Source organism: Alternaria viburni (assembly GCF_023758015.1).
Source record: "Alternaria viburni strain BMP 2772 chromosome Unknown scaffold_44, whole genome shotgun sequence".
NCBI classification, from domain to species: domain Eukaryota; kingdom Fungi; phylum Ascomycota; class Dothideomycetes; order Pleosporales; family Pleosporaceae; genus Alternaria; species Alternaria viburni.
In genome coordinates this window covers 111,759-123,944 of record NW_026055813.1, presented here as the reverse complement: position 1 = coordinate 123,944, position 12,186 = coordinate 111,759, and the positions used below count along the sequence as shown (strand labels likewise).

The 12,186-nt window shown below is 51.5% G+C and overlaps 4 protein-coding genes across 4 annotated transcripts; 3 read left to right on the top strand and 1 right to left on the bottom strand.

The window, feature by feature from the left end:
* Nucleotides 1–1,739: 1,739 nt before the first annotated feature.
* Nucleotides 1,740–3,932, top strand: J4E79_011578 (uncharacterized protein; the record flags this gene model as incomplete). The annotated part of the gene is made up of 2 exons (XM_049360407.1): nt 1,740–2,364; nt 2,446–3,932. The coding sequence occupies 2 exons, from the start codon at nt 1,740–1,742 to the stop codon at nt 3,930–3,932; spliced, it is 2,112 nt and encodes a 703-aa protein (XP_049205168.1).
* Nucleotides 3,933–5,603: 1,671 nt separating this feature from the next.
* Nucleotides 5,604–6,665, bottom strand: J4E79_011577 (uncharacterized protein; the record flags this gene model as incomplete). The annotated part of the gene is made up of 1 exon (XM_049360406.1): nt 5,604–6,665. One exon carries the CDS (start codon nt 6,663–6,665, stop codon nt 5,604–5,606), a length of 1,062 nt encoding a protein of 353 aa, XP_049205167.1.
* Nucleotides 6,666–8,815: 2,150 nt separating this feature from the next.
* On the top strand, nt 8,816–10,159 carry J4E79_011576 (uncharacterized protein; the record flags this gene model as incomplete). The annotated part of the gene is made up of 1 exon (XM_049360405.1): nt 8,816–10,159. The coding sequence occupies one exon, from the start codon at nt 8,816–8,818 to the stop codon at nt 10,157–10,159; it is 1,344 nt and encodes a 447-aa protein (XP_049205166.1).
* Nucleotides 10,160–10,570: 411 nt separating this feature from the next.
* Nucleotides 10,571–12,013, top strand: J4E79_011575 (uncharacterized protein; the record flags this gene model as incomplete). The annotated part of the gene is made up of 1 exon (XM_049360404.1): nt 10,571–12,013. One exon carries the CDS (start codon nt 10,571–10,573, stop codon nt 12,011–12,013), a length of 1,443 nt encoding a protein of 480 aa, XP_049205165.1.
* Nucleotides 12,014–12,186: the final 173 nt, after the last annotated feature.

The following is a 12,186-nucleotide window of genomic DNA, read 5'->3' as shown; positions in this document are numbered from 1 at the left end:
GAAAGACTGCTACGCCGGCTGAACGAGTGGCACACGGCTTGGAGCTGGACGAGAAGGTTAGACACGTGACGTGATATGCCTGAAGTGACAAAAGAGCTATCTTGACTGAGAAAGTACAATACAGTGTCAAGCGTGGCACTAGTCAAGGTACGGATTGAAGTAAGGGGAGGATCAGGAACGACTATGTAGGGTACCAATGGGGGCATCACATACCTTGCGACGAAAGATGGGCTGGAGGCTCGAAAGAGGGAAGGAAGCAAGCAGGAACGGATAACTATAAGACGATGACGAAGCTAGCTGCCGACCTGCATATGACGGTGGGAACAAATCCTTTGGCGAGGCTGGCAGCAGCCAAGCTTGGCCAGTAATCCTGTGTGCCAGGGTATGTAAAAATCAGGCCGGAAGCAGAACAACCAAGCCGAAGGCATAGATCTACCTGACCGCCTGCCAAATGACGAACGCCCGGGCTTGGTGGCAGCATTGAAGTATACTCAGATTGCCTAGACCTTCTTCAAGCAATACGGCCGGCACAGCTCAACGGCGAAAGGCCGCCACAGAAGCCAGGGTCGCAGTGAGACCTAGTAGACTTCCAAGACGTGGTATCGCATTCAATCCGCATGATGAAAACCGCCGGACAGATGCAAGTGACGCGGGATATTATCCAACCCAGAGGCCTGAAGACAAGTAGAGAATCGCATCCATGGCGGTTGCTGACATGGTTACTTCTGAGGCCGCATAAAGTTAGGTCGTTACCTTGCACAGAGTAATGGCCTGCAGCCCATCATCACTAGCGATAGCTTTTGGCGCCAGACGGGATCCGATGAGGATGGCATTCTGGGGGCCGAAAATGAGGAGCGAAGCTCGGAGCAGAAGGGCGCTCCTTGCACAGGTCCGCTGGTGCCGAGCGCCATACTCGCACTGGCTACACGACTCTAATTCCCGAATCCGTACGATGGTGTTTCTTCAAGGGTGGGTCGCGCAGGGTGACAACAAGAGTGATTGTGTGTTGCAACGTGTGAGAGGTGCATGCACGTGAGAACGGATGTGCGTGCTGTGCGGGAAAGTGGGGCGGCGGCTCGAGCGATTGGGCCGTTGGCTTCCGCTGAGTAAGGCGATCGAGCGCGCCAGCCAGTGAAGCTCCACCTGTCCGCGGGCCGTCAAGGCTTCCCTCGAGGTCTGCCTTTCCAGCCACCTCAGCATGCAGCCTATCTGCGGCCCTGGTCAACAACGATTGCCATCCAGACTCTCGATTGAATGCTTCGCGATCCTTCTCCGCCCAGTCCTCTCCCAATGGGAAGGCCGGTGGCAACCACACAACCTGTGCCCTTTCACCGGTATTGCCACGTCCAGTCATATGCCGGCTCATCCACATGCAATATGCAACCTCAGGGTGCCCTGGCGATGCTGTGCCTCTACCCCGCCTGAGGCACGGGCACAATACACCCACAACAAGCAGTTGGGCTTGACGCCTAGAACGGCCAGACAAATTGATGTTTAACCGATCCAAGCAACGGCAATGAGGACCTTGCGACTGTCGTCCATGGAGCGCTGATGCGCATCGCCCACGCAAGTCGCGGCTCAATGCCAGTCCGGCACCACCAGCTGACCTACGCTAAGTGGTTGCGGTAGCTGACAAGGTGTTGGTGTTTTTGATAGCTTGTGCCTCTTATCTGTAGCCTTCTCTTATCAACTGATGACCCTTCACTTCGGCTGCCATGCGCCGTCGTCAAGTTGCGACTATGTTTTCCAAGAAACGTGCCGAGCCAATCCAGCTGCCGCCCACGCCTTACGTTCTGATTCCCAGTACGCAGTTTGAAGGAAATGACGGGAGATGGTCCACGTTCTTCATCAACGTTGGCGACGACGGCAAGAACAGCAGTAACGGCCAGAACTTCAGGGTACTCATATCCACATCCTCGCCTGCGACCCTCGTACCGCAACAGACCGAGTGGTGTTCTGAGCCCAGCCCTGAAGAGTGTGCAGCCAGTCGTGGTATCTTGTCATACGAAGGCAGCCAATCTTTAGGTTTCGACGACACGAAATCTCCACAATGGAAGAACGCAGGAATCTACAACATTCCAGTACCCGAGTGGTACAACGACACACTACAAGCGGAAGAGCCAGCCGCAGTTTGGGGTGTGGATAATGTGGGTTTGGGTCAGAGTACACCACAGAGCTTTATCCTGGCCGAGCAGTATGTCGTGAAGTATACTGTTGCAAACTTCTACATGGGTTCCTTCGGGCTCGCTGTTGGATCTACGGGACCCCCTGGCGCACTCAAACCAAACTTCATGGACAACATGTATGGAAGCGCCCACGGGATCGCAAGTCGGTCGTATGGATACACTGCTGGTGCTTACTATCGTAAGTGCATCATTGGAATATACCAGAGTTATCGTTTCGGCGAGAAATGGATGTCTCGTTTTCGAGTGCTAACACATATAGGCAACAACAATAACGGAGTAACGGGAAGCTTGGTACTGGGCGGTTACGACAAAGCGCGACTGTCTGAGCAAGGCGTTTCGATCAGTATGCCTGGCCGGCAGAACAACACGCTTGCTGTTGGCGTCAACTCCATCCTCTGGAGACCAGACCAAGACGCCGAAGCGAACACAGTCTCCTTCACTAACCGAGGATTCCCTGCAACTATCGACTCCACATTACCATACCTTATTCTGCCCGACGATGTCTGTGATCTATTCGTCGATAAATTTGGTCTAACTTTGGACGAGGAAGTCCAATTGTATACTGTCAACGACTCATCGCGCCAGCAAAATCTACGACTAAACCCAACTGTGTCCTTCAAGATCAGCGCCAGTGCTGATACCGACAGCACGGCCTTCGCAGACATCGTATTACCATACTCGGCACTGGATCTGGAAGGCGGCTATCCACTCTTCTTCAATACGACTCGTTACCTTCCCATAAGGCGATCACAAAATGGACGATTTGTACTGGGGCGCACATTTTTGCAGGAAGCGTACATTGTGGTCGACTACGAACGCCAAAACTTCACGGTTGCCCCAGCCACATTCTCTGATCCGATGCCAAATCCGAGCCTGGTCACCATATTCGATAGGTCTTACACTGGCCTACCGACACCGCCAGAGTCTGGGTCTGGAGGTGGGCTATCGGCAGGCGCAATCGCAGGAATTGTTGTCGGCATCGTTGGCGCTTTCATTATTGTCGCAATCGGTGCTTACCTTCTATGGAGGAAGAAGCGCCGGGCGACAAAGGAACCCGAAGAAAACACCGAGAAGCCGTCTGAGATCGACACAACGTTTGCTGGTACTGAGATCAAGTATCGTCGTGTCTCAGAGCTCACTGGCTCCGAAGCTCCTCATTCACCAAAAGACCCTGCGGCAGGCTACTACAGTGTTGATCACAAATCCTATCCACCTATCAGCGAAATGTCTCCGGAGAGCACCCCTGCTGAGCTTTACAGCCCTCCGCCAGATGGTCGCAATTCACCCGATTACTTCTCCAATGGCAGGTATAGTGTACCTCTTGCAGAACTCCCAGGCGGAGATACGATCAGCTCAATGCCTAGTAAAACCTCAGACATGAAGCCAGTTCAGAAACCTCCGCACAGCCGAAGTCCAAGTGACAACTCACTTTCGACCAATATCGACGAAGTACTAGCAAAGAAGGCGCCTGAAGCTGGACCAGATGGCGAAGCCACAATATCAGCAGTGGAGCCTGGAGCGCCAGCTACTGCTGAAGAGATTACGAAAGCAAAGGCAGGCGCACAACCCGAAGCGGACAACGATGCGGAAGAGGCGGCGATCGAACGACGGCCGTCACACACCAGAGGCTTGAGCGACACAACCATTCAAAGCGATAGTACAGCAGTCTCGCAACCAACACCCGAAGAGTTAGAGCGCTGGGCGAGAAGTGTAGACGGCCAAAGTAGGCCCATGTCTCCATCATGAACGACAGAACTTTTGATTTCGCACACTTCCGTGACTCTACACTTTCGGGTCTTTTGTTCCTTTACAATTTCGATATGTCGTGTGTTGCAACGTTCGCCTCTTGGCCAGTCTTTTGGGATTATTGCAACACGTAGATAGTGTTCGACCTTTCTTTCGGGATGTTCACGAGGAGACGATCAAGATACCCACTAGTACACTCTTTACGACTTTAATGTAATAGTACACTGCATCGCTATCTTATCGCATCGCACTACATTCCATAGAACCGCCAGCTTTTGAAACACTTCCGACATCTCACAACAGCTTGCGTTCTCATATAGTTTGCATCATGCCTCATCGGTTCTCGCGCAGTACATTATCGCTGAAGCAGTACAGCGTCTGCAATGCGACTACTCGCGTCGTATGCTCCCCACACCAGTGGCTGTCTCTCAAGCGCGGATCCTCTAGCTTCCGACATCTAGAAGCGATGATCGCTTGTAATGATCCCCAATACGCGCATTTCCGCCAGCGCAACCCGTTCGTCCCCACCGATCGACCTGCAGCGGCAATACCGTATTGCCGCGTCACTCGGCGTGATTGACCGTCACTGCACGTGTATACAACTTGCGTGCGTGCGTGGTGGTTAGCATCCGAGCGGCACAGTCTAGCGCTGCGGGTGCGAAGGAATTATTGATCAAATTTCCACCTCCGCGTCCTTCTCTAGTCACCAACTTTAAAAAGACAATTGAAAGTTACTCCTCCCCAACAATGAGGCTCAGCACTTTCCGTCATTCCATCTTCTCAATACGGAAGGTGCGCAATAGAAGACTTACGCCACCGCTCTTTGTTCCAAAGCACCTCAGCGGCTGGCTAAAGGACCATGCAGTAGGCCTGCATGCGACTTATGTGAGAAAGCGGCACAGCCTGGTGTGAAGAAAAGCATTTTGGGGGCCGTCACACAAGACATGGGTTGCATATTGGGCAGGATGGAAGGCAAGTCAGCCTGGTATGTTGTTGAGCATGATTGACGTGGCAAGTCGCAAATATCATACCGATCGTGGGATTAGGATGTTGCGATAGCGGTCATTTTGTGGGGCAAAGCCACAAGGTGACTGTCAAAACGCGCTTACGTGGGGCACTCGAGAGAGTACGTTTGAACATATTCTGTAGTGTGGGTAATAAGATTGAAGGCGGGCGTAAATTAGTCATAGTGGGCAAAGACAAGGGCGCATTCTTGGCGTGCAAGCGTCTTGAATGAAAGATGCACTGGCAAGCCATCAAACACCGACCGAACGGTCGACAGATACGAACACATTCTTGTTCGTATTCGCGCCACAGGCATCAGCTCACAATGACGTTGCCCCAACTATGTGTTGTGATTAGAATTGCAGCGACTACGCCGCAATTTATTATTCATTGGCTGTGAACCTCGTTATACTGCCGGCCGTGGTACGCGGCGAGAAGCCGCTGCTAATGCGGGTACCTAGCCGGCGGTCACCTAGCCGGCGGTACCACTCAATGGGGATGATGGGATCGACCCGAGGCTATACTGCCGCTAGAGAACTGCAGGTCCATAATCTGCCAACATCGTGATTATATGTATTAGATCGCTCCACACCTGTGTTTGTATGGTGTCAGCTGCGAGTCTGCCGGGTCATGGTGAGTGGTCTGGCCACGGGGCCGAGCCTGGTATTAGTCCTCTCCCGGAACTTGTTCGTCCTCTGCAGCACCCATCTGAACAGCAAACTTCGAGCCTCGTCGCTGGATAGAGTAAGATTGCGATGGCTCAGCGCCGGACGTTGCAGATCCGATAGTCGGTGCCTCCCGTTGGGGTGTTGTTTCTGCCGATGGCTGCTGAGAAGCTGATGCTGACCCAGAAGCCTGTCCCTGGTTCAGGACGTTCGTGAACAAGCTCCACGAATCTCCCTGCTGCAGGAAAGACAGAGGCCACTCAATAGCGGGTGTCCAGCTCTGGTCAATGGCCTGATGGCATGCCTTCGATACCCGCTGTCCCCAGCCCTCCATGAACCAGTATCGCGTCTCAGCTGCATGGAACATGGTCGTATAGTACAGGAGAATTACGATCGCACCTGACCTTCGCTGTTGAATAGCTTCCATGAAATCTGGTCCTAATTGCAGAGGCCAAAAGAATAGGAAACGTAGCTCCCGGTTATCTACTCGAGCAGGCAGCGATATCTGGAAAGCGGGCTCGAAGAGGGAAATGACAGTAAGATAAAGTTGTCGTTCGGCCTCTGAGAGATCCGTTCTTCCTTCAATGAACGTGACCAGTGCTGGTAATTGACTTTTCAGCTCTAGCAGCACGGGCTGCGATGCAGTGGGTTCCAACGGATCTCTCAGTATCGGGCCGAGAAAAGAGTCCCTCACTGCCATTTGAGCGAGCGCAAGAACGTGTCCCATACCTTGCATGAGATGGAATGCATTCACCAGACTATCAATGTCGTTGACAGGTGCAGTAAGAGGTGTCTGGGCCTCGAATCCCGTTGAAGCAAATACGCTGAAGGTGAGCAGTGTCGACGTAGCTACAATCGCCGGGGCGTCTTCATCGGTTACATTTTGAAGCTTCTCTCGAACTCCCCGAATGGCGAGATCTTGATGATGGATACCGCAAGCATAGTATGGCTGCCGTTGGTCTTGAGGTTGTTGGTATGCTTTGTGTAGCGCCGCAAAGGCCAGAATCTCATGCATGAAGAAGTCATGTGCGTTGGCTTGTTTGGGAGCCTCGACTCTCCACATATGCCGAATAGTAGGTCGTTGGGACAGGGTATCAAATGCCTCTGTTGTCCAGTGGTGTCTAAAACAGTTGGTGATGATCCTGGCAATGGTGCAACTGACTTACAAGAGCTCCAGGTCCCGCAACCATAGCGACGACTGACTCGGTTGATTTCTGTGTATATATCTAGTCAAGAAAGGGTATGCGTCCGATTGCGAGTCGGAAGAATCCTCTTCCGAGATAGTCGAGACGGCCCTCGCTCCGGCTGCGGTCGACGGGTTGCGCGGGTAGGCCACGTGGGCAGACGATGCCGATGAACCCTGTTACACCAATGAGAAAAGAACGACTATGTTTCATGGCGTTTTATGGGGCATACCGGTATAGATCGTTCGAGCGGTGACTGATTCGTACGTCGTGATGCAGACGATGCGGAAGATGCCGAATGAGCTGACTGGGATGCGCTGGGATCCCAGACGACGAGGCTACACGGAACGCCATGGCGGGCGCAGTTGGTACACGGCTTGAGTTCATCACACTGAGCTACTTCAGTATCGAGTCCTCGTAAGCGTGTAATGCTTAGTTCGATGTTGTGTCCTACCTTGACATGGCGGGCTTTACATTGCTGGCAGCCTAGTCTGGACCTAGAGAACGTGATCGGGTCAGATAGGAGCGAATAGTGGTTTTGAGGTATAAAACGGGGATGCTGTGGCTCGAGGGTACGGGGTTGTGGGCGACGAGTGGTAGGAGTGTGGCGTGATGATTACGGACTTTTTGTGGCCGAGGCGCGGCATTGCAGCGAACTACCGTGACCCGAGACCAAAGCTTTGGGCCTCGACAGTGTGACCAACCGATCAGGCTATCGTCGCAACGGACCGTCTCGCTGTTTCAAGCCGCAGGATGAGGGAACAATGCGAATGCGAAGGTGAGGTACGTGTGGACGATGCTGTGGGTGGTGGGTCGGGAGAATCTTCGCGCACAAGGATGATCCCACACTATGCCACGTTCGCTCCAGACGATGCCGAATCGAACTTGACGGCAGCCGCGGCACACCTCGCATTCGCATTCCGGAGTTCGTAACGAGATAGATATAGTCTCCGACATGTGATGCGGTTGTGGTCGACGTCGCGATCCATTGGGTTGTGCGTCATCCGGCTTCTTCCGCCGCTTCAATCATCTCGCGTTCGGATCATAGCGTCATCCTCAAGACAGGAACATCGGAATCGACCCTGACCAACGGTACGATGGTATAATGTCACCCATTAAGTCGGAGTCGAGGACGCACGAGCCCAGAGATAGACGCGAGAGCCGCCTCATTTACAGTCCATCGCGGACGCGTTTACACAACCTCCATCGTTATCGAACCCTTTTGATGCATACGTACGAGTCAAAAACTATGGAGAAAGAGCTTGGAGCTGGCGGGTCGATGATATGCCCAGGCAGAATTCTACTAGGACTTCGGTATGGTGCTCCATTGCGTCCTAGCCTCATCCACATTATCCAACTGTAAGATGCACATCAACTTCCGCGATTGCAATGTAGCGCATATTGCTTTTTCCTCTCAGCTCAGAGGGGTCATGGCTTCACGAAAAAGAACCGCGGCAAGCCAACTAATGCGCGGGCCACCTGACACCCTATCGACGTCGGCATCGTCGGGGTGGTCTTATCGTTATTGCACGCATGCATGATACAGCTCTTTTGTGTAAGAACTGGGTGGTTACTTCTCGAGGCATGCCAGTCGCAAACGTCATATTACAAAGAGCCTTGGCAAACGATTACCGACCACAGCACGTTTGCGGTGCGAATTCCTGACAGTCAAGATCAGGTGTAGGGTGGTTTGAATGGGTCCTCTTTGACTCACATCTGTGTGACGCACAGCGAGACGAGCCACTCACAACTTCCGCAACATCGACGACCTTGACGAAAAGATACTCTCACGAATGAGAGAAATCGCAAGTATAATATACTGGTTTGAATGGGGTTGGGTCGTATTGGCTCTCTGAACATGGAAGAGATTTCACAGTGGTATTCTAACCACGGTTCTCTCAACAGTGTGAAAAAGGCCGCAGTAGAAAGCTCCAGGGCTCACGCTTCTAAACAGAAATATTCTAACCATTCAACCCACTATACAAATCAGTGCAACGTTTACATCTAGATCCTTCATTAAACGCAGGCAATGGATTCGCATCAATCAACCGACTTGTTTGCGACGACAACATCGTATGGATCTGTCGAACCGGCTGCAGACGTAGTCGATGGAGTCCACAAGCTTGCCATAGAGGAAGAAGACGACTACGAAGTACACGAAGACGAATTCGTGACCCCCGAGGAGATTGACCCGTACGATTCAGACGACTCTGATGCATTCGAATACCGTGTAGATCTTGCTACTCAGGAGCTCCAGCATGCGCACAAACCAGTTTATACGCGCGCACTACTCGAGCGTGTAAAAGACTGGGTTGATCAGATACGTGGAGAGTTCTCTTTAGAATCTAAGCAGCGAGTACTCAATCATATTGATGCTTCCGGGCTGAGCAAGAAGAAGTACAGGGTCTGGAATCGGGATGACGTTAAGGCCAACACCATCCAAGTTAACTATCTCTCGCGAGTTGAGATGCATCCTGACTTTCAAAGTCAATATGGAAACCATTCAAAACAGATCAAGACTCTCCGACGCTACAACAAAGACCACAAGCAAGACTGCATCGACACGCCATACACTTTCACAACCTTTGATCGATGCTTCTTCAATGAACACAAGAACTTAGCAAAGATGAGGACATATTGGAGCACTATACAACACACAAAACGCCTTTGGATAGCGAGTTCCGCGAGAAGGCAGCTGGTGGAAGCATTCCTAGAGACAGCCAAAACGTGCGCACCAATCACGCAGGTTGTCTGCTTTGGAATGGGCGCGCTTAATCTCAAGAAGAACTGGTACCATTCCGCCATCCAATATATGGCCATCTTCAGCATCATACAAGCACTGAACCAGTACTACCGTCAGGCCGACCCCGCTCGGCCTTTGATCAAGCTGGTACTACAAGATCCAAATTACGAGACCAAAGATCATGAGATATTGCGAAAACTATTCAATGACAACGACAATATCAGCTTCGTGTCTGACCCGGATGGTCTTCTCGCAATCGATGCGGGAACGCTAGTTGTGACAGCTTATCTCCCCTTTTGGATGCCACTGGTCCAGATAATTGCCGATCTGATTTCGGAAAATCCTGGCCAAGGCCCAGCGGCAATACTATGCGACATCATGGAAGTCAACACTGAGAAGCGGAAGTACTCGTTCAGCGAGCGCGCATCTCCACATGTTGCCCAGCACTTCACAAACCATTACGAAAGGGAAGAGGATAGGTTTGAAGATTACGGTTTAGATGATGAGCTCATGGCAGATGTATATGGAGAGGATTGGGTGGAGAAGGACAGGATGTACTGGCTGAACAATATGGATCTATGGGTGCGAAAAAGCGGTGGAATACAAGAACGGCACGTTCAAGATCAGTAGGCAAGTGAAGGTGACTGGACGGTCATTATACTAGCAAGCATATCACTATAGCTCACTTCGATGACGTTAAGGGATATTTGTCACAACGCGCATGCGTGAATACGACGAAATGAATCGGGTGAAGATCTTTAGCTCACACATGTCTCAGACTTTTGCCGCCTTCGCGTGCACTTGAGACATTAGAATGAATAAACATCGCAATACCTGCGGTATACATCAGTCTGTTTCACTACTGATCTTCGCGACTGCGACATGTTTGAGGACTACGCTGTTTGTTCATAGTTTGCTAGTGAAGACGTACAACGAGGCGCACAATGCTATAAGTTGCCTGGGCATATCCATATCGATCTCATCTTCATCATCCTCAGCCCACTAACTGGTTCGTTCACAACGTCTATCCCATTGGTCGCCATGCCAGTAACAACAAGATCGCAGTCCAAGGCCACACCATCTTCTGGTATGCCTTCGCCGTCTGAGAAACCATCCTCGGCTGGAGAGATACAAGCTGACGACGTGCTACCTGACGTGGAGGATATGGACAATCGTTCTGAGAATCATTCAGCTAGCGACTCCGAGGAAGAGCTAGGGGGTTACTGTGGCTGTGGCTGTGATTCTGAGTTTAGCTCTGATTACGACTCTGATGACTCTGATGAGGATTCATATACAGAACGACCCCCGACAACGCAGGAGTGGTTTAATTACCCTGTCGATCTTGTCGCTTTGGAAAGGTCACAGGGCAACACACCAATCTATACACGTTCTCTGCTTCGTCGGATCCGCAAGCAACAACAGAAAGTCCTTAACCAAATGAACCATCCATACAACCGCCCAACGATGAAATATCTTACTTGGCGAGACCCGGACGGTCGTCTTACGAAAATCTGGGCGGATGGGAAGTCTGGTCACTCCAACGACGAGCAAATTAAACATGTCGGAGTTGAATTTGTACCCCGTGTAGCGTTCGATTGGGACTTTCAGCGCAAGTATGGACTGGAGGTGAATGCAATATTCTGGTTACGAATGTATAACGATACTCTCCCCTTGCCGACCGGTATCCTGGGAGTAGCCTTCGATGCCCCTTACGCGCTTCACACGCTGCAGCAGGAGAAGACTAACGAACACGAAGATGCAGAGCAGATGCAGCGATATCGCGATGCGATCGCGCAAGCGTTGGCTTTCTGGGAAGAAAGCGACTTGCGGAGCAAATTCATTAAAAACATTAAGGAAGTTGTAAAGCTGTCGACGCGGATCAGAAAGATTGTGTGCTTTGGATTGGGCGCACCAAGGTCAGATCGTATCTTGGACGAAGCGTTCCAGCACATGTCCGTTTTCTGCATAGCGAGCATCTTAGCCAGGCGCTACAAAAAGATGCCAACAAAAGGAAAGAAGATACAGATTCTCCTCCAAGATGTCCAATACGAGGAGAGAGACTGGACGCTGTTTAAGGAGCTTCATGCAGCTATGGGCTGTGAAACCAGCAGCGAAATAGAGTTCGTCCGCGACCCAGACGGCCTTCTCGCCATTGACTCCCACACCATGGTAATCGCTCCCCACCTGCCCGTCACATTTCCTTGGGCTCAAATTATCGCCGATATGTTTGCGTCGGGATTGGGGCCGGCTGTCATTATGGGAGATAACCTCGATGACGATACTGAGAAGGAAGTGTTCAATCTTCACGACCGTGGATCATCCGCCGTGGCGAGATTCTTGTCAGATCGATACATGAAGACCCAGACAGGTCTCAAGAGTGAAGGACCCAGAGCACGACTGCCCACAGAAATGAGAGAGTACACCCCGTGGACGGTAGACTGGCTTCCAGATATGGATATCTTTGTAAGGAAACAGAGTATGTAGAAAGGATGGCAGGGAAGACATACAGACGGTTTACAGCCCTCACTACTTGAAAGAGCGCTACGTTGATGTGTCTGCTCCGTCATTCGCACCCGACTCTTTACTTATCGCACTGTTTCGATAAATAGCTATGCTAGTTCCGCTAATTTACATTGCTACCCGTGTCTCATCTCATC